This window comes from Muscardinus avellanarius, assembly GCF_963383645.1.
Source record: "Muscardinus avellanarius genome assembly, chromosome: X".
Taxonomy (NCBI): domain Eukaryota; kingdom Metazoa; phylum Chordata; class Mammalia; order Rodentia; family Gliridae; genus Muscardinus; species Muscardinus avellanarius.
This window is the reverse complement of record NC_137792.1, coordinates 3700478-3720449: the sequence shown is the minus strand read 5'-3', so window position 1 is coordinate 3720449 and position 19972 is coordinate 3700478. Positions and strand designations below refer to the sequence as shown.

At 48.8% G+C, this 19972-nt stretch overlaps 1 protein-coding gene across 1 annotated transcript in view; it reads right to left on the bottom strand.

The window, feature by feature from the left end:
- WWC3 (WWC family member 3) overlaps positions 1–19972 on the bottom strand; it is a gene marked incomplete at both ends in the record, with an annotated part of 131803 nt that overhangs the window by 42812 nt on the left and 69019 nt on the right. Inside the window, 2 exons of the mRNA XM_080719174.1 lie at positions 3935–4064; positions 18332–18411. Of these exons, the coding sequence (XP_080575300.1) occupies positions 3935–4064; positions 18332–18411 (210 nt within the window). The remainder of the gene's footprint in view (positions 1–3934; positions 4065–18331; positions 18412–19972) is intronic.

The window sequence follows — 19972 nt, the reverse complement described above, 5'->3', positions numbered from 1 at the left end:
CGGCAGGACCGAGGTGGCACCCAGGCTTGTTGCCAGCGTGGACTCAAGATGGCGCCTGGGCTTGCAGCCAAGTCACGAGGCTCACGAGGCTGGCGGTGCCCTGAGCCTGCGCAGTGAGCCCTATCAGGCGCCTTACGGATAATTAGTGACGCAACGCCTCGTGCTACCACCTGCCCGCCCAGGAGAAGGTTAAAAAGCGCGCATGCCCTAGCGGGCGAGAGCTAAGGGAGGAGAAGGAGAAGAGGGTTGGTGGACAGGAAGAGCAGTTTCTTGGCGGACTGCTCTGGGCTCCGAGCTGGGACGGACATGTTCACAAAGCCACCACTGTGACCGGTGTGTGCTGCAGCAGAGACATAGAGTGCCAGAAGGAGGGTTGGTGGAGTGATGAGGGAGAGGATAGAAGACTGATGTTGTTTTTACCTGAGAGGGCGTTGAGAGAGCATTAAAGAGGAATGGTAACTGTACAAGAACCTGGGGTAATAAAACTGCTTGAGGAAGATCGTGTAAGAGTCGTCACTGCGCGCGACAAATGGTGGCCCGTACGGGGAACTTCGCTTTGATCAGAACCTCGGCAGTCCCGGGCAGCCGGCTGGTAAGTACTCCTTTGACTCCGAAAAGGGAGGAGGAGGCTCCATTAAGGAGGATATTTTTTAGTGTTTTCCCCGATCAAAGGGGGCTCCATTAAGGAGGATATTTTCCCCGATCAAAGGGGGCTCCATTAAGGAGGATATTTTTTAGTGTAAGCAAGTTATTTCCCCGATCAAAGGGGGCTCCATTAAGGAGGATATTTTCCCCGATCAAAGGGGGCTCCATTAAGGAGGATATTTTTTAGTGTAAGCAAGTTAGAGAATCGGGCTGGTCCTGATTCGACTCCCTCTCCTAATCCGCCACCATAGATGGAAGACACCTGAGGTTAGTTGGAAAAGGTGCCTAATGTGTAAAGGATAGGTCAGAAGATTAGTTCCTAACGTAAGAGTTGTAAACTGCTGCTCGGTACCGTAGAGATGAGTTGTTTTCTTTAAGATCTTTGGGGAATTATTTCTACTTTCCCTCTTCCTTTACCTTGGTTAATGATAGTTTAGGTTGTTCTATTGATACCTGTTTTCTGATTTTCTGCTATGCTTCTATGCATCCTTGGAGACTTTGGAATTTCTGCTCTTATTGCTGTAATTGTGGCCTCTGTGGCCGTGGCAGCTATTGCAGCCACTATGAATGCTCTATCCTCACATGTGGCTGCTGGCATGGCTCAGCAAGCTCAATTATCTGGACTATATGTATAACGTATGTGCAGTATCAGAATTTCTCCCATGCAGGCAATTTGTTTCGTCAATTAAGCAAGACGCTTCTAGGAACTTGGAGCCGTGAATTTGAACACACCATGATTGAGCTATGAGCATCCATCGCTGCAATTAATTCTACCCGCGTGGAAGTCGCCGCAGTACAACAATGAATGGACTTAATACACGGAACATTGGGTTTTTTAAAAGACTGGGGTGGCATGGCGTTCTGGGCATTCTTGCTGGTGGTAGCATGATGTTTCATGGTTGGATATATCAGGCGAACTCGACAACGCACACTGCAACAACAGCGCATATTGGTGCAAGCTCTGGCAGCCCTTGAAGCTGGCTTATCTCCCCATGTATGGCTCAGTATGCTGGATCGGTAGTCAGTGACGGGTAAGATCGTCCCCGGGACCTTTCAACCTAAGACAGGGAAACAATCATGCTATTGTTCTCCCAATGACGGGTAAGAATGGTCCTTGAGGGTCGGCAACCTAAGACAGGCACGATCCCGAGCCTTATTTTAATAAAACAAAAAGGGAGATATGTTGGGGCCCACTCGGCAGGACCGAGGTGGCACCCAGGCTTGTTGCCAGCGTGGACTCAAGATGGCGCCTGGGCTTGCAGCCAAGTCACGAGGCTCACGAGGCTGGCGGTGCCCTGAGCCTGCGCAGTGAGCCCTATCAGGCGCCTTACGGATAATTAGTGACGCAACGCCTCGTGCTACCACCTGCCCGCCCAGGAGAAGGTTAAAAAGCGCGCATGCCCTAGCGGGCGAGAGCTAAGGGAGGAGAAGGAGAAGAGGGTTGGTGGACAGGAAGAGCAGTTTCTTGGCGGACTGCTCTGGGCTCCGAGCTGGGACGGACATGTTCACAAAGCCACCACTGTGACCGGTGTGTGCTGCAGCAGAGACATAGAGTGCCAGAAGGAGGGTTGGTGGAGTGATGAGGGAGAGGATAGAAGACTGATGTTGTTTTTACCTGAGAGGGCATTGAGAGAGCATTAAAGAGGAATGGTAACTGTACAAGAACCTGGGGTAATAAAACTGCTTGAGGAAGATCGTGTAAGAGTCGTCACTGCGCGCGACAAGAATGGACTGAAATTAGATTGTGTATGCCACAAATCTGTAAATATATATCAAATATATATCAAAATCACAATATATCAAAATATTATTTCATATATCATATTACATCATATATCACATATCAAAATATATCAAAATCAAAATTTATATATATATCAAAATCAAAATTTATATATATCAAAATATATATATCAAAATCTGTAAATATATATATATATCAAAAGTGATTGAATTATACACTTTTAATGGGTGGATTTAATATGTAAATTGTATCTCAGTAAAGCTGCTGCTTTCCACAAAAATCTGTAAACTCTAACACTGGCCCATATACCTACAAAGACCTGGAGAGGTCATCTGAAAATACAGCTTCCTGGGCCCGTCTCCAGAAGTTCTGGAGGCATCATCTTAAGGTAGCTATTTGTGCATCTGTCTCATGTTCCCCTCTAAGTCTGAGCCTTGCCTTATATGTCCCCTATGTCTCATATTCTACAGAATCTAGACCAGTGCTTACCAGGCGATAGGTACTCCCTTAGGGTTTCAGGTAAAAAAAAATAAAGCTATAACAAAAAAAAAAAAGCACCGAATGCATTCAAGCAAAAAAAACCAGCATGTGTCCATTCGCAAAAGTTCAACTTTTTCTAAAACAAATGGAAACTACAGGAACTAGAGGAAACCATAACACGATGCAAAGCTGGAACAATCCCAGGTCTAGAATTCAGATATATCCACATGGTAAAGTATGTAAACCACAGTGAGAAATGAAGACCCTCTTTGGGATCAGATAAGGTCCAGAATCACTTCAGAAGCTGCAGCAGAAGAGCGGCATGTCCCCACTTTGTGTGAACATCTGTTCCCATTTTCTTTTGCATCTCCACGAACCCCGGAAGGTTATACACAAAGATAAAACAGGTAGTTATGGGAAGTAGGAGGGACGTTGATAGCAGGACCTCTTTCTTACCATATACCTTTTGAACCATTTTGATTATTAACAGCATGAACTTATCAACCATTGTTGTGGGTTGATCCCTCCTCCGAAAAGTTACGTTTAAATTCTGGTCCCTGGAGCCCATGAATGGCACTTTATTTGGAAAGAAGGTGCTTACAGATGAGATCGAGTTTGGATGAGGTCATACTAGATGGGTGGGCTCTAATCCAATGAGGAAATCTGGACACAGAGGCAGGAAGAAGGCATGTGTCACTGGAAGAAAGACTGGAGCAATGGGCCTATAAGCCAAGGAAGGCCGAGAATACCTGGAGCCAAAGAAACTAAAATGAAACAAAAGAGGTCCCTACCCCACCCCCCAAGCCTTCAGAGAGAGCACAGCCAAGCTGACACCTCAATTTTGGATTTCTGGCCTCTAGAACCAGGACAGTATATTTCTATTGTTCTGAATGACTCAGTTGGTAGAACTGTCTCAAGAAACTAATATGCTTATTTAAACACAGCGCATATGTGTATATAACATATACATACATATTTTTACATAGAGATTACATATAGAATAAATATAGAACATGTAATAAGGCAGGTACCCAGTGGGCTCTGTAGGGGTGGCCCAGGCCTTACCTGCATCAGGTCTCGCCTCTCCTTCTCACTGGTACAAATAGCTTTTTTGATGGTGCGCAGCTCGCTCATGATAGCCTGGGCTTCATCCAGTTTGTAGTTGGTATTAGCACTTGACATCTTCCGATCGATTCTGGTTAAAAGAGAAAAAAAATGGAATCAATGCACGTGAGCTTATACCATCCCTTTAAAATCTAACAAGAGCAATCCAAAAGCTTCATCTAAAGATAGGAAAGAGTTAAAGACTTCATAAAGCCTTATTCCCTATGGTAAATACAGAGGTCTGAGCCTTGGCTGCTGGATGGCTGCCTTCACTCCGGGAGCATCCATGGCATATGAGGATGTCCATGTTCTCTTACTAAGAAGCAGGTAATGAGATCACTGGCCTGAGGACCGTGGGAAATCGCAGACTCTCCTCTCAGGGAGGAGGACCAAGGCTCTTTGTTTAGCCCCAACATCATCCGGGTTAGCCGTCAAAGATGTTTGTTAAATAAACCTATGGCCTAGCGTGGTGGCGCACGCTTGTATTCGAGAGGCAGAGACCGGAGGAGCGCGGTTCACGGACAGCCTCAGCTACTTACTGAGGCCCTTCGCAACTCAGTGAGACCCTGTTTCAAAAAAAAAAAAAGAGTACAAATACAGAACTGGGGGTGTAGCTCAGAGGTACAATGCACCTGGGTTCCATCCCCAGTGCCACAAAAAATAAAATAAAAATTAAAAAAATAAACCTGTGAATGAGATCTGCACGCAAGGAGAGTACATGGTAAACAGTAGTAAACAGTGAGTTTGCAGCGGCGCCTTTGTGCAAAAGCTGCCAACGCTGATGTCTCCTCTCTCATTCTCTCTCTCATTTCATTCTCTCTCTCATTTCATTCTCTCTTGCATTGGTCAGTCTCTCCCCACCACCATTTCCTTAATTCTTTCTTGCCATTCCAACATCCATCCATCCAAGCTTCGTTTTTCTTTTTGCCTTCTTTCCTTCCTCCCTCCATCCTTCTGTTCTTCCAGACAACGCCTGCATACACTAGGCCTGGCTCCGGGTGGTGAGAGCAGAGTGCAGAACCAGACAGGACACAGAGCGGGCAGCCCGGGAGCACCGGCCCTCGTCCTGTCTCCCAGACCTAAGTCTCGAGCCTGGGCAGCTCCGAGGGCTGAGGACCTTGGGCTGCATCCCCAGAATGGCATGAATTCCTCCCCTGGGAGGCAGCTTGCTTTTCGGGTTCTGGGCCCACCATTCCACAAACATTCTGTTTCCAATGTTTTTCCCACACATTATCCTGAAAATGTGGGTCATTACCTGGCAGCCCCGCCTCCCCTGCTGTCCGCTCACACAACGCCCCGGGCCACTGGAGGAGCGCCATCCCGGCCCTCGCTGGCCGCAGGACCCTGGGCAGGCATCTCACCTCTGTCAAACTGTTGTCTTAAGTCTCCAATGCGGATGCTAAAAGTATTTCACCTCGGAGTGAGGGTGGAACTCAAGGGGAAAAGGCACCACAAGGGCTCGTCTGGCAGGAGGCCTGGCATGTAATGTTTGTGATGATTACTACTAGTATCAAGATAATGTGGAATCCACTGACTCCTGGGAGAAGTAAAGAATTTGCTCACCTTGTCATCATTAACAAATGCCTGTCACATGTGTCGCAACCCACAGCACACAGCAGAGCTGACCTCGGCTATGGGCATTCTCAGAAAAGAGGAAGGGCAAACGAGCCAGCGGGATGCGTCCCCGCGACAGCAATGCCGGGGGCTACGAGGGAATATTTATAAACACTGCCCCGAGGCCTGTTTCTCAGAGAGCAGATACAGGCTCACCGTGGGCTCTGCACATTAAATGGTGGACCCCCTAAATCCCAGCGTAGCCTCACCCCAACACCTCCAGAATGGTCCACTTACAGACTTGTAGGTTTCTAAAACATATATTGCCTTATATGTCTCTACAAAGTAAAGTGTTCGTGTGTGTGTGTGTGTGTGTGTGTGTGTGTGTGTGTGTGTGTGTGTGTGTGGAGGTTGAATCCAGGGCCTCACATGTGCTAGACAAGAGCTCTACCACTGGGTGACATCTCCAGACCTTTTCTTTTTTTTTTTAAATTCCAAGATAGGGTCTCACGAAGTTGCTACACCCGGCCTTGAACTTATACTCCTCCTCCCTTAGCCAATGACAAGCATGCACCACCATACCTGTCTACAAAAGTCTTCATTTATGCCTTTTATAAGGGGGTGCACATATTTTAACTACAGTGTGGCATGCCAAAAGTTAAAATAAGTAAGCGTGAACTAAAGTTTGGGCTGTGAGCATGGTTTTTCTTTTTCCTCTGCTCTAAAAAAAAAAAAAAAATCTACTCTAGCTCCTTCGTAATAGTTCTCCCAAACGACTGGGGTGCTTAGCTTTAACTCCACAGCGCTTGGAAAGCCAGCATGAGCTTTAGCAATAAAAACATTAAAAGTTCCCAGCCCAGTATCAGCTAGCCATGTGGTGACTACTAAAGAATGGAAGCCGCTAACAAAAATGGCAACCGGAGGCACAGAAGCCCCTGGACATTTTTTAAACTCTTCTTTGTCCCCTTATACCAGCCCCCTTCCACCAAAATGGCTGGCTTCTTCACCTACTGCCAGCACCTTGCCCAGACTCTAAGTCAAGAGTGATATCGGCCTAAAGTTCTTTCTATCTTATACTTTCTTGCTCATAATTTATGTCACAGTTTCACAACAGCAGTCAATGTCATTCACTGAAATGTTGCCCTGGGTGTGCTGTGTGGTTGAATGGTGTGACAGAAAGCTCAGGGACAAAGTGGGGAATTGTGGGAAGAAATCGGGACTCCTGGGGCCCTGCTGTGGAGCTGAGAGACTTGCTGATCCAATGGCCGGCTCCCAGAGCCAGGAGCGGGGAGGAATCCTTGCCTACCTGAATCATTATTTGCTGATAGAAGTTATATAATAGTTATCATTAAACCGAACTCCCTAGTCTCTGCACTTGTAAACACCCGGTAACTTGGGAGTAGAGAGAATTTTGCGATAGAGAACCATGTCAGCTGGAAACGATTCAAGGACACAAGCAACACCAGAAATGGGTGAAATTCTTTGGCTGCTTTTCCAGGTCAGGGGTTTGGGTTGAGACGAGGTCCATTGTAGACACGTCCGTCTGGAGCCGGGGCAGGGGTACTGCGGCGGGAGAGCGCATGTGCAGCGTGTATGATTGTGTGAGGCCGAGTTCAACCCCCAGCACCAAAAGATGTTCACCTTACAGACACCTCCAGAGTACAGAGACACGGGAGGTCGGAAAGCATAAAATGGGGGAGCCCGTGTGTGTTCCCATTTTAGATGCCCTACGGAGAACCAAAAATCTCTAACCAAAAGCAGAAATAAAAGGCCATACACCTTAAAGCACTAAGTTCTACCAAAGAGGTCACCGAACTGTTCTGGCAGCAAAAAATATCGAGATTCAGTCACACAGTCATGTCTTACATTTGTCTTCCCATAAAAGGCATCCCAACCCATCTTTTCTAATGTCATAAACCACAACCCATCGAGGCTGATGAAGTCTGTGGGAAAGGATTATGCAATTCCAGTCAAAAAGCTCGGAGCTAGAAAAATCTGACGGTTCTTTAACAGTCAATGAACAGTGTCTCTGGTGACTGGGCCTACCGGCTCTTCCAGAAGGAATACAGCAAGTCATTGCACCTGACACTGACAGCCACTAAGAGAGGTTAAAACTACTACACTGAGCATAATTCTTTGCAAGTGCCTGAAAATGGATGCTAGTCAAATATCCACAGACACGTGGCCTCGCTAAGGCTACAGGCGAGAGGCTAGCCACACCGATCCTGCTGGATGCGTGAAAGTTGCGGCTGCCTTATGGCTTTTGGCAGCTCCAACACCTAAGTGGGGCATCGGCAAACCTAGGAATGGAGCCAGCAGCTCTCTGAGATAACAGGTTCTGGGATGGGAAGAGCTGTGACACGGAGGAAAACAGGCCCCGATTCAAGGAAAGAGAGGACCACGGCCCCATAAGTGAGCTCAGTTGGGGACTGTGCAGGGTACTTTGCAGAACCCAAATGTGAGCTCAAGGCCAGGGGCTTTGTTCTGCCCTTAGCTCTGTCCAGGTGGCTGCGAGTCCTTGGGAAAATACGAAGATTTGACGAGGGCAGCTGTTCTGACCTGTTCCAAGGGAACCCCGGGATGGCAGGCCAGCTTTGAAGCAGGGAGCCCGGGCAGAGACAGTGGCACACATCCCTTTACTCTGCCCACGACATTACTGCTTTAGAAGGTTTTGTGTATGTAGACAGAAAGGGAAAGATTCCATTTGTTTGTGGGGGGAGGGGTAGCAACTAGGGATTGAACTCGGGGGTATTCTAACCTCTGAGCAACACTTCCCAGCCCTAATTTTTTTTTTAATTTTGAAAAAGGGTCTCGCCGGGCGTGGTGGCGCACGCTTGTAATCCCCGCGCTTGGGAGGCAGAGACAGGAGGATCGCGCAGGTTCGAAGCCAGCCGCGCGCGCTGGCTTAGGAGACCCTGTTTCCAAATAAAAATGTAAAAATAGGTCTGGGAGTGTAGCCCGGAGATAGAAGGGCTTCCAGGAACCCCAGTACCACCAAAAAAAAAAAAAAAAGAAAGAAAAAGGGTCTCACTAAGGTGCTGAGGGCCTTGCTAAATTGCTAAAGCTAATCTCAAACCTACAATCCTCCTGTCTCAGCCTTCTAAGTACTGGGATTACAGACATGAGCTACCATACCTAGCCAAAACGCCATGCTTAAGAAGTAAAAGCTAGTCGACTCATTTAATCCCTTGTGCTCAGCCCTCTGAGCACAAACTTCTTGGATTTTATGATACAGTTAAGGTTCAGAGCAATTATCTAAGCGGCCCCAAATAAATTCATATCTGAAAGAGCTGGGATTCAAACTCACACACCCTGCTCCAAGCATGCGCAGGATCACAGGGTGCAGCGTGGCCCGTACTGCTGAGCATGACGCCAGCACACGCCAAATGGTCAGGGCAGTCCAGATGCAAGTTACATCTTGCAGAACTCAGACTGTGCCAGTTTTCAACTGTGATAATTATTAGCTAACAAAAACATCGAAGGACCAGACACCTCTCTTTTCACTTCTATAAAATTCACTTATTTTTTTAATTCTCTATAAAATTCTTCTCAAATCCAGATGATGTATTCAGCAATTTAGTAAATATCAATGCGTTCCATTTTCTTAAGAAAAGAAAAGCATATCTGTATGTTTTTAATCTTTGTTTTGTTTGTCGGTTTGCAGTACTTGGGGGATGGAAGCCAGGCCTTGTGTATACTAGGCAATAGCTATCACCGAGCTACACCTCCAGCCCTTTTTATTTTTGACAGAGTCTCATTAAGTTGCCCAGACTGGCCTTGAACTTCTACTGCCGTCTCCGGAGTTGCTGGGATTATGGGAGTGCACCACTACGCCAGACTTATTCTGTTTTTAATTTTAATTAAGAGTGCAAGTCAATTTTTCTACCTCACACTGCAGATAAAAAAATGACAGAAAAATGGGAGCTATTCAGGAAGAAAGGCGGTGCTAACAAGGACGTAAGTTATCGCACAGAATGAAAAAACCAGCACACAGACTCCCTGTCTCCATTTCATAGTTGTTGCTGCGGGCGGCTAAGTGACTCGTTCAAGGTCACAGAGCCTAAGAGACAGGGTGAGGTTTCTAGCCAAGGCCCCCTCGCGGCTCCCCACTCCCCCTCTAAATCATGTAGGGCTCCAAAGGCCCGCCATGTCCACGCTAAAGGCTACCCCTCCGGGCAGCCAAATGTCAACCCAAAGTAAACCCCCGCGTGTTCTGGTTTGCTTGTGAAAAGCAGGTTGGTGAGACAAAGAAGAGACCCGCGGCATCCGAAGTGAGGAAAGGCCTTTTGCAGACGTGTGTCCGCACCTCTACCTCCCCTCGCCCTGAGCCGCCCAAACTTATCCAATTGGAGATGTCCAGGGGACTGAGCCAGCAAAAATGAGAGGCAAAGCAAACAACTCCTTGACCCCACGCCTGGGAGACAAGGGCTGCCAGGCCTCTGAAGACATTCCATGTTAATACCACAGATTACAGCCCCAAAGAATGGAAAGTTCTGTTACGACTTTGACATCACCGGCTCTGGCAAGGGCCTCGGGTGAACCTCAGAAAGCTTCCGGCAGCTTTCTATCAACAGCAGGTCCTATGTGGAGTGCCAGACCTGGCCCTCGGCTGGGAACAATACTCTTTTTGTCTCCACCCCCGTTTCTGTATGTTTTCCTGTTATCTGAGCACGGCCCGGGTTTCGCACGGGCTGTACCTTAATGCGGTGTGTGAGTGCAGTGTCGTGAATGTAAGCCTGTTCCAACTGTGAACGATCCCATTCTCTTTGGAAGCTCCAAATCCCCTCAGACAGAAAACACTAATGTCCAGGAACGCCTCGTTATGCTATAGAATGCTCAGGAATGTGTAGCTGTTCTACACGTTTCTACACACTGCAGACAAATGGGTGGACCTCCATTGATCTCGGCCAACAGGGAAGTTCCTCACGTAATTAGAAGGCCCAGAGCTGAGAGGATTACCTGGTGGCTAAGAATGGGCCTCGCGGAAATGAGTTATTAGAATGTTCTATAAACACCCACTTCTGTGACTTGAATAGCAGGAATAAACAACAAGAATTCTTAAAAACAGGGCCAGCGGGGTATGATGGCACACACCTATAATGCCAGTACAGAGGCTGAGATAGGAGGCTCACAGGTTCGAGGCTAGCCTCAGCCGCATAGTGAGAATCTCAACAACATAACAAGACCCCATTTCCAAAAAAAAGATAAGAAAGGGCAGGGGTATAGCTCAGAGGTAGATGTTCCTGGGTTCAATCCCCAGTACTAAAAAACAAAAAGAAAAACAAAGAAAATCAGGGCCTAAATATAATATAATGAAAATGTAGATGAGAAGGAAATGCTAGGGGGAGTTGATAAGAAAGAGAAGGGGCTAATTTCTAGAGATCCCCAGGCGGGGCAGAGCCTTCTGCCCTTGCTCAGAGGGTCCTAGCACCCAAGAAAGAAGTGAACTATACGAGGCCACCGGCTGCCCTTCATTCTGCTGAGCCCCACTCTGTGCAGGAGCCGTCTCGCCTCGGGATGGGGCAAGGAGCAAGGCAGAGCCCTTGTTCTCATGCAGGGCATAGCAATAAAACACCTACCGCCGTGTCGGGCCGAGGTCAGGGTGTTCGACAAAAGGCAGGCAAGCTCGGGGCTCGCCTGACTAGGAGGGCACACTGTTTGCAGCAGGATGGTTAGCAGATCTCTGCAAGATGGCGCCGGCCGACAGAGGGAAAGGGCACTGCAGGCACAGGCTGCTGGAACCCATGCTAAAGGCAAGATATGCCGGACGCGCCGGCCAGCCAGCGGGTGGCTGGCACAAGGCCCGCGGGTGGCACCAGGAAGCATGAGCTGGGCCAGGGGCCAACTCACCCCGGGTCTGCCCGTACTCTAGGGAGAGAGAAGGCCACAGGAGGGTCTCGGCCGAAGGAGATGTGTAAAAGGATCCCCGTGGTTGCCATGTGAGAACGGTGACTCCAACAGCGGCTCAGCTCAGAGGGTCACGGTGCGAGTGGAGAGGAGGACGGCGTGCCAGGTGTAGAAATGTCACGCCGCGCACCATGCAGGCGCAACTCGGGCGGCCAGGGCCGCATTCTGGCCACCGCGCCAGTGCTCTGGTATTATAAACTCATGGCAGAAGAAGGCCTCGGTGTCCTGTAAGTGTGGGAAACGCAGGCGGAGGTCGCGTTAACTGAGCTCCTGGGCTGCAGGACAGCTCCGGATGTTCCTCCTGCTGCACCCGACATCTCGCGGACAACACAGAATCCGCCCGCGCCCACTGGCACGCTCGGCCCGCCCTCGCAGGTCGCCTTGTGGGAAACCACACACATCCGAGCTCCCGTCCTTCCGCGGGACTCTGGGCACCACCAACAGATCGCCAATTAAGCTTCAGAAACTGGAGGGCACCACAGTGCGGTAGGTCTTTCCCTGGCAAAGCTCGATGTTTCTGAGACTGTTGTGAAGGACGCTGATTTCCTTTATGAACATTTTACAGAGGGCCTCAAGAGAGATGCAAACGAGCCCTCCGCCGAGAGACCACCTCCCCCAATGAGACCCGCAGAAAGGCAAACACCTGCTGACACGTTCTGTTGGGCAAGCCGCGGAAAAGGGAAGGCGCGTCTATGACAGCGGTGGCAAGGCACAGGGGTGCAACCCCGACGGTGGAATCTGGCCATATCCAGTACTGTGACAAAAGCGTTCGCCTTCTGCCCCAGCTACGTGTGCACATGAGGTGAAAAGCTGGTGGAAATATAAATGGAGGCTAACGACACCAGCCCGCTTGTCATCTTCACAGCACAAAGACAAGCAGGGAAATGCGCCCGCAACAGAAGTCCACCACCACCACCTGCGAAAGTCATTCTTTTTCTTTCTGCAGTACTGGGGATGGAGCCCAGGGGCATTCTACCTCTGAGCTACAGCCCCTAATCCTGTTTTTTTCTTTACTTGGAAACAGGGTCTCGCAAAGTCGTGAAGGACCTCATTAAGTAGCTAAGGCTGACTACAACCCTGAGATCCTCCTGTCTCAGCCCCTTAAGTACTGGGATCACAAGTGTGTGCCCCCATGCCCAGCCAGAACGTTTTTAAAGAAATTTAAAAAGAAAGGAGGAGAAAGAAAGGTTGACCTTAAAGCAGTACCAGCCTCTTGAACTAACTACACATCCGTGTTTAAATAACAAGGCTTAGAGCCAGGCATGTTGCTGCACGCCTGTAATCCTAGTACTTGGGAGGCTGAAACGGGAGAAGTGCAAGTTCAAGGTCAGCATCAGCAGTTTAGCAAGGCCCTCAGCAACCTAATGAGACTCTGTTTCAAAATACAATATAAAAAGGGCTGGGGTATAACTTGGAAGTAGAATGTCCCTGGTTCAAACTCCAGGACCAAAAAATAACAGGGTACATGTTCAGTGACACCCCATGAATTCAGACAGCAAAGTCCCAAGTCAGGAAAATTCTATAGGACACGCAAATTACTTCCGTCAACAAAGAAATTGTTGGAAAAATAAAAAGCGGGAAGAGGGATGGAAAGACACGGTGTAGGCTTCATCTGAATCTGGACCCAAACAGAATGGGGAAAGAAAAACAGCCGGGCGTGGTGGCGCACGCTTGTAACCCCAGCACTCGGGAGGCTGAGACAGGAGGATCCAGGTTCGAGGCCAGCCTCAGCTACTTCGCGAGGCCCTCTGCAACTCAGTGAGACCCTGTTTCACAATAAAGAATCAAAAATAGGGCTGGGGATGTAGCTCGGAGGTAGATGCGCCCGGGTTCCACCCCCAAAACCAAAGAAAAAAATAAAGGACTGAGAGCGTAGGAAATGGAAGAGGGTCACGGATGAGCCAAGACTGGCCACTGTGTGGATAAAATGGGGTGAGGGGAAAGAGGAATATTTCATTATACTATTCTTTCTACTTTTGCTTAAATTAAACATTTTCCATCATTAAAAGCTTACACACACACACACACACACACACACACACAGGTATATATTCTATCATTAATCTAGAAACTGGATCCGTGGCCAGCTCCCTGCTACACATATTAACAACATATATAGATATTTTTAAAAAATACAAAAGGTTCATTTTTCCTCACTTGGACGCAAGCGTAACGATGGATTTCCTTGCTAGCCAGGAAATTCACCAAGATAAACAAGTGGAGCTGCAAACGTTACAAGCAGCCAGCTCCTGGTGAGGTGCTCTGGAAAGAATACACTGGAGGTTCTGGGAAGCCAGAGCAGCAGAAAGTTTTCTGGAGGAAAATCGAGGGCCGCTGCCTTAAATCAATGTTGATACGAAAACCAGAGAAGCGCCGCGCTTTATGTGCAACGGCTCATGTGCGATCTGTTCTTCCAGTTGGGATTTCATTTCACGGTTACATTGGGGTAATCATATTTTCGATGCTTACAAAGAGTTTTCAACTGTTCTTCATAGATAATATAAATTGCATGAATCGCTCCAAACATGAATGTTTGACCTTCAATCCCAGAAAAAAAGAGTGAGGCTGTTTTCATCTGGAAGCCTGTAGAACGCAGAGAAAGGCTAGCAGGTTTTTTTTTTCCAGTTACGTGGGATTTTAAGAGTCCCCTCAGAGCCCAGCTTGCTCTTCTTCCTGAGCGGCTGGGTCACAGAATAACGTAAACACGGAGTGACAATGTGGCTTCGTTCGGAGCGGAAGCATCGTGCCGATTACGCCGGGGCTCGCTCCGTAGCTACCGGGGAAAGCTGCCTGGCCCTCGACGGGGCGCACGGCGAGGCTCAGCCCCCTCAGGACCAAGGCCAGGTCCGGAGCCTTCCCCTCTTCAGCCTCCCCAGGGGAAGGCGGGTGTCCCCAGCAGCTCTGGCAGGCACAAGGAGCCTCCCCTTGGCCAAGGCCAACTTGACAATCACTTCTCTCGAGCATGGGATCTTGCTAACGAAGGCAGAATGAAAACGCAAACAGCAGCGCCTTCTCTCTTCGCGGGGCACGGCTCATACCCCATGGTGGCGTAAAGTTAAACTCTTCCTGCCCAAACACCCGGACAAACAAAAGCCACCTTTTCCTACCCGGGAAATGACCGCGACTACAAGGGGCAGATCTACTTCTCACTCGCCCACATGTTTTATTTTCGAGATTTATTCAGTCCTAAGCTGACACTGAGACATTAACCTCTGTCTTCAAATAAGGGAGTAGAGCTGTCCAGAATGACGGTGCCCAGGCAGGCCACAGAACAGGCCCTGCGTCTGGTGAGCCCAAGCAAAAGCCAGAGGAAGCAAGCTCAGCTCGCCCGTGAGGCTCGGGGGTGCAGTGCGGCCCTGGACTGTCCCGGAACCCTCCTCACCTTTGTTAGAGAATAAAAGTACCTGCAGCCTCCAGCACACGCGATGCCAAGCACTGAAACTGCATATCCCCACCAGGTGTGATGGTACACCCCTGTAATCCCAGTACTTGGGAGGCTGAGACAGGAAGATTGCAATTTTGAGGCCAGCCTCAGCAACTTAGTGAGACCCTATTCCGAAATAAAAAATAAAAAGGGCTGGGGGTACAGTTTGGAGTTAGACTGTCCCTGCGGTTCATCCCCAATACAAAGAGATACAAACAAAATTATATAATCATCCACAGACGCTGCAGTATAACCAGAGAGAGCTATGGTGGGACTCAATGAGAGCAGGAAGTCAAGCTCCAACTCAACTAGTCAGTCCTGGCAACTTTGACCCATCGAATCAAATGACCTGCCTGAGCTTACTCTTCATCCATCCCTTTAGCAGAAGTGGCACGGGATGACACAGCCGGATGCCCAGAGAAGCATCCTAGGGGGGTGAGACTCTGGGGCACAGTGGTAGGATCAGCACCTCGGGAGCACTGCAGCAGGTGCACGGGATGAGCAAGGGAAGCGGGAGCCAGCACCAGCACTGGAAAAGCAGCTTGGTTTGCCCAAGACAAAAACTTTGAAAAAAGCCGGGCGTGGTGGCGCACGCTTGTAATCCCCGCACTTGGGAGGCTGAGACAGGAGGATGGCACAGGTTCGAAGCCAGCCTCGACTACTCAGTGAGGCTCTCAGCAACTTAGTGAGACCCTGTTTCCAAATAAAATATAAAATAGGTCTGGGAGTATAGCCCAGAGGTAGAAAGCCCCTGGGTTCCACCCCCAGTACCACCAAAAAAAAAAATTTTTTTTTTAAAAACCCAGTAGTAACTAGGGCTAATTAAAGGGGCCTCCACTTGTAGATCGAAGACACAAACCCAAGCACACTGTTGAGCACCAACACTGCAGAGGAAAGGCAGAGAAAGCCTCAGGCCACTTGACTGACTATAAAGGCTTGTCAAGCCCACCTGCAGGGGGCATGGCAGTGTTTCTGAACAAACCAACACCTTTAACAGACCTGGGGGCGGGGCCAGGAAAGCCACACCCCTCTACCCAGGATGCAGCTCGTCTTACTCTTGTGTCTCCCCTGGTACCTACATGACCTTAAGAAGAAACGGACACACAAATGAATCCTCGGCCAACCCAATCCCGGCTGATTAAGAAAGGCAATCCAGACCTAGCGCAAACATCAGGGTCTCACCTGCCCACTTCTCTTGTCCTTTATACAAGCCTGAGACAATTCCATTTGTCAAGCACATTCCCTGATGACACGACTCCTCAGGAACAGCGATACTACATATCTGGTGCATTCTTCTTGGCTCTATGCCCTCCTGTATCAGTCACAACCATGTCAAACCCTGCCCTTGGTGAAGACTGACTGGGCATCAGACCCGAGTGCCACCCTCTGGACACTCAAGCACAATGGCCACTCTATGGATCACGTGTTTGTGCCCTTCCTCCTCCCCAGATTCTTGTGTTGACCCCTACCCACTGATCTTACAGTATTTGGAGGTGAGACTTTGGGGAAGGAATTAGGCTTAGATGAGATCATGAGTGTAGGGTCTACACGATGGGATTCATGTCCTCGAAAGAAAAAGAACAAAAACCAGAGCGTGCATGTGTGCCACCTCTCTCTCGCTCTCGCTCTCGTTGTGGGCTCGCTCGCTCTCTCTCTCTCTCTCTCTCTCTCTCTCCTTCTCTCTCTCTCCTTGTGGGCTCTCTCCTCTCTCTTTCTCTCTTTCCTCTCTCTCTCACTTGTGGGCTTTCTCCTCTCTCTTTCTCTATCCCTCTCTCCCTCTCTCTTGCTCTCTCACTCTCTCGCTTGCACACTCTCTCCTCTGCTCTCCTCCTTCTCCCTCTCTCCCTCTCTCCCTCTCTCTCTCTTTCTCTCTCTCTTCTTGTGGGCTCTCTCCTCTCTCTCTTTCTCTCCCCCCCCTCTCACTTGTGGGCTCTCTCCTCTCCGCCCCCCCTCTGCAACATGTGAGCACCCGAAAGTCAGGAAACAGGAACTCACTGGGAATGGAGTCTTGGACTTCAAGCCTGCAGAACTGTGAACTACATGTCTGTTGTTTAAGCCACAGTCAGTGGTATTTTGTTACAGCAGCCCAAATGAACTAAGATGATCACCCTTTATAGGTAAGAAAAGCGAGCACAGAAAGTGTGTGAAGCACATACGTGCCCAGCAAAGCCAGGCGTGGAGCAAGAGAGCAAGGAGTCTCCACCAACAAGCCTGTAATACCTTTTCCTAAGAAAATTAATCCTTTCAGACGAACACTATCGCCATTTGCAAAATAACGTTTGTACATTAAATCTGCTGATTTCATACAGCTAATTATAAGGCAGCCATCCCCCAAACTCTTGGTAAGGATAAAGTTCTAATTGTAAAGCTGCAAACAGGAGGAAGACCTGAATATGAGACTGTCCAGGAGCACGTTCTGTGATGATAGAAATGTATTGCTTGTGCTGCCCAATGAGTAGGCAGGAGCCCAGGGGTTCTCCGCCTGTGCCACTTGAGAACATCTACACACGCGTCCACCTGTGACAACGAGGGCTTGGGTGATACTGACCGGCAAGGATGCCACTCACTAATCTACAGTGCACACGATGGCACCCGAAAACAGTCATGTGATCCAGCATGTCACACTGGTGTCAGGGTGGACAAAATGTGCACGAGCCACATGGGGTGCTGAGTACTTCAGCTGTGGCTGCTGGGACTGAGGAAATACATTTTTTTTTACTTTAAATTTAAATTTTAAGCCAGACATGGTGGCACACGCTTGTAATCCCAGCATTCAGGAAGCTTAGACCGGAGGATCGCAGTTCATGGACAGCCTTAGCTACTTAGCAAGGCCCTCTGCAACTTAGTGAGATCCTGTTTCAAAATAAAGACTAAAAAAATAGGGCAGGGTGTAGCTCGGAGGTAGAGTGCCCCTGGGTTCCATCCCCAGACCCACAAAAATAATAATAATAAAAAATAAATAAATAAATAAATAAGCCGGATATGGTGACACACACTTGTAATCCCAGTACTTGGGGGGCTGAGACAGAAGGATCGCAGGTTCTCAGCCACCCTCAGTAACTTAGGGAGGCCCTCCACAACTTAATGACACCCTGCTTCAAAATAAAAAATTAAATGGGGGGGTATAGCTCAGAGGTAGAATGCCCCTGGGTTCCATCCGCAATACCACAAAAATGTTTTAACTTTTAGAATAAAAATGTTAAGAGAATAAAGCGAACCCCAATTTAACTGTAAATGGTCACGTGTGCCTCGGCCAGTACAACTCTAGAGAAGTGCCTAAATGTAAAAATAAGGTCTTGTTTTCCACGCATTTCCATTTAAAGGAATCAAGTATCTTCAAGGAAAAAAGAAACTCTGATGTTCAGGACTGGGAAGTAATGAGTACGGCAGAGGCATAAAATCACAGTCCTGGAGCTGTGGGCGCGGGTCCAGGAAGAGACAGGCAGACACCGCGTCTACGTGAGGCGACTCACTCTTGCAGGGTCTCCACGCCCTTCTCTTTGTACTGCAGCTCCTGCTTCATCTGGGTCAGCTCTCGTTTCAACCTGGAAAGCTAAAGGCAAATTACATTTGTGTCAAAAACAAGCTGCGGACAAATGATTTCTCGTCATCTGCACAAGTCATCGGAGTCTCCACTTCGCTTGGGATTCTGTGGACCACTGATTCTCCCCATGAGCTTCCATTCACATGTGCATAAAACTGCAGCTCAAGAAGAATCACTTCACTTAGAACCCCCTCCCGGTCTGCCAAGTCGTGCTGGCGCGCGCTTGGAATCCCCGCGCTTGGGAGGCTGGGGCAGGAGGATCGCACAGGTTCGAGGCCAGCCTCAGCTACTTAGTGAGGCTCTCAGCAACTTAGTGAGGCCCTGTTTCCAAATAAAGTATAAAATAGGTCTGGGAGTATAGCCCGGAGGTAGAAAGCCCCTGGGTTCCATCCCCAATACCACCAAAAAAAGAAGAAAGAAAGAAAGAAAGAAAAGAAAGTCCGTCCGTCCCCTGGTCCCTGTCAGGTCCCTACCCAAGTGAGGAGCTGGTAACTTGTCTTTTCCAAGGTACAATTTACAAATTCATAATACCTTATTATCTTTCCTTCTCCTTACTACTCATAGATTTCCATCTATAAAACTCTGCTTCTAAAAGCTTGGTCTCCACTCCTCTAAACTGATCGCCTGGTGTGCTTCTTGACACAGATCCTGGACGGGTTCCCAGCTGTCAAGCCCCAGGGGTGAGCCTGGGAGCTTGCACTTTTACAGAACTCCCAGGTATTTCTCTTAGCTCTGCTGAAATTTGAGAAGCACTGCATGAGAAGATACATCCCAGCTAACAGAGTGACACACCAGGAACAGAGGGCGTCAGCCCCAAATCGTCTCCTGTGCTTTGCTGCAAATGCAGCTGAAGTATCTGCCTTCCCAGGCGAGCAAGACAAGGGTCTGAAGGGATGAAACAACGTGACAAGCACGCGCGCCCGTGAGCGTGTGCGTGTGCGTGTGTGTGTGTGCGTGTGTGTGTGTGTGTGCACGCGTGTGTAGGGATTTAACCCAGGGAGCACTTCACCTCTGAGTTACACTCTCAGCCCTTTATTATTGGTTTGTTGCTGTTGTTGTTTGGGGATACTAGGAATGGAACCCAGGGCCATTCTACCTCTGAGAGACACCCCGAGCCCTACTTTTTATTCTTTCTTTAGAAACAAGGCCTCACTGAGTTGCAAAGGGCCTCACTAAGTAGCTGAGGCTGTTTGGGAACTGCAATCCTCGTGTCTCAGCCTCCCGCATGCTGGGATGACAAGTATAAACCACCACACCTGGCTTACTGTTTTTATTTTGAAACAGTCTTGCTAAGTGAGCACATACTGGCCTCAGATCTGTGGTCCTCCTCTGCCAGCTTCCCAAACACTGGGCTTATAGGCATGCACCATCGCACCAGGCTACACGGTAACACTTGAAGAATCCAGGCATCACCAAGGAAGGAGCATGGAGAACATTTCTGCTCAAATCAAACACTGTTGCAGGAGGCTGCTTTCTAAAACTAGTCACCCAGGGAGGCCTGCAGCTGCAGAGGCTACTAAGGGCCAAGGCTGACATCCCGCAAACATGGCGCCCTGAGAGACTAGGCCCT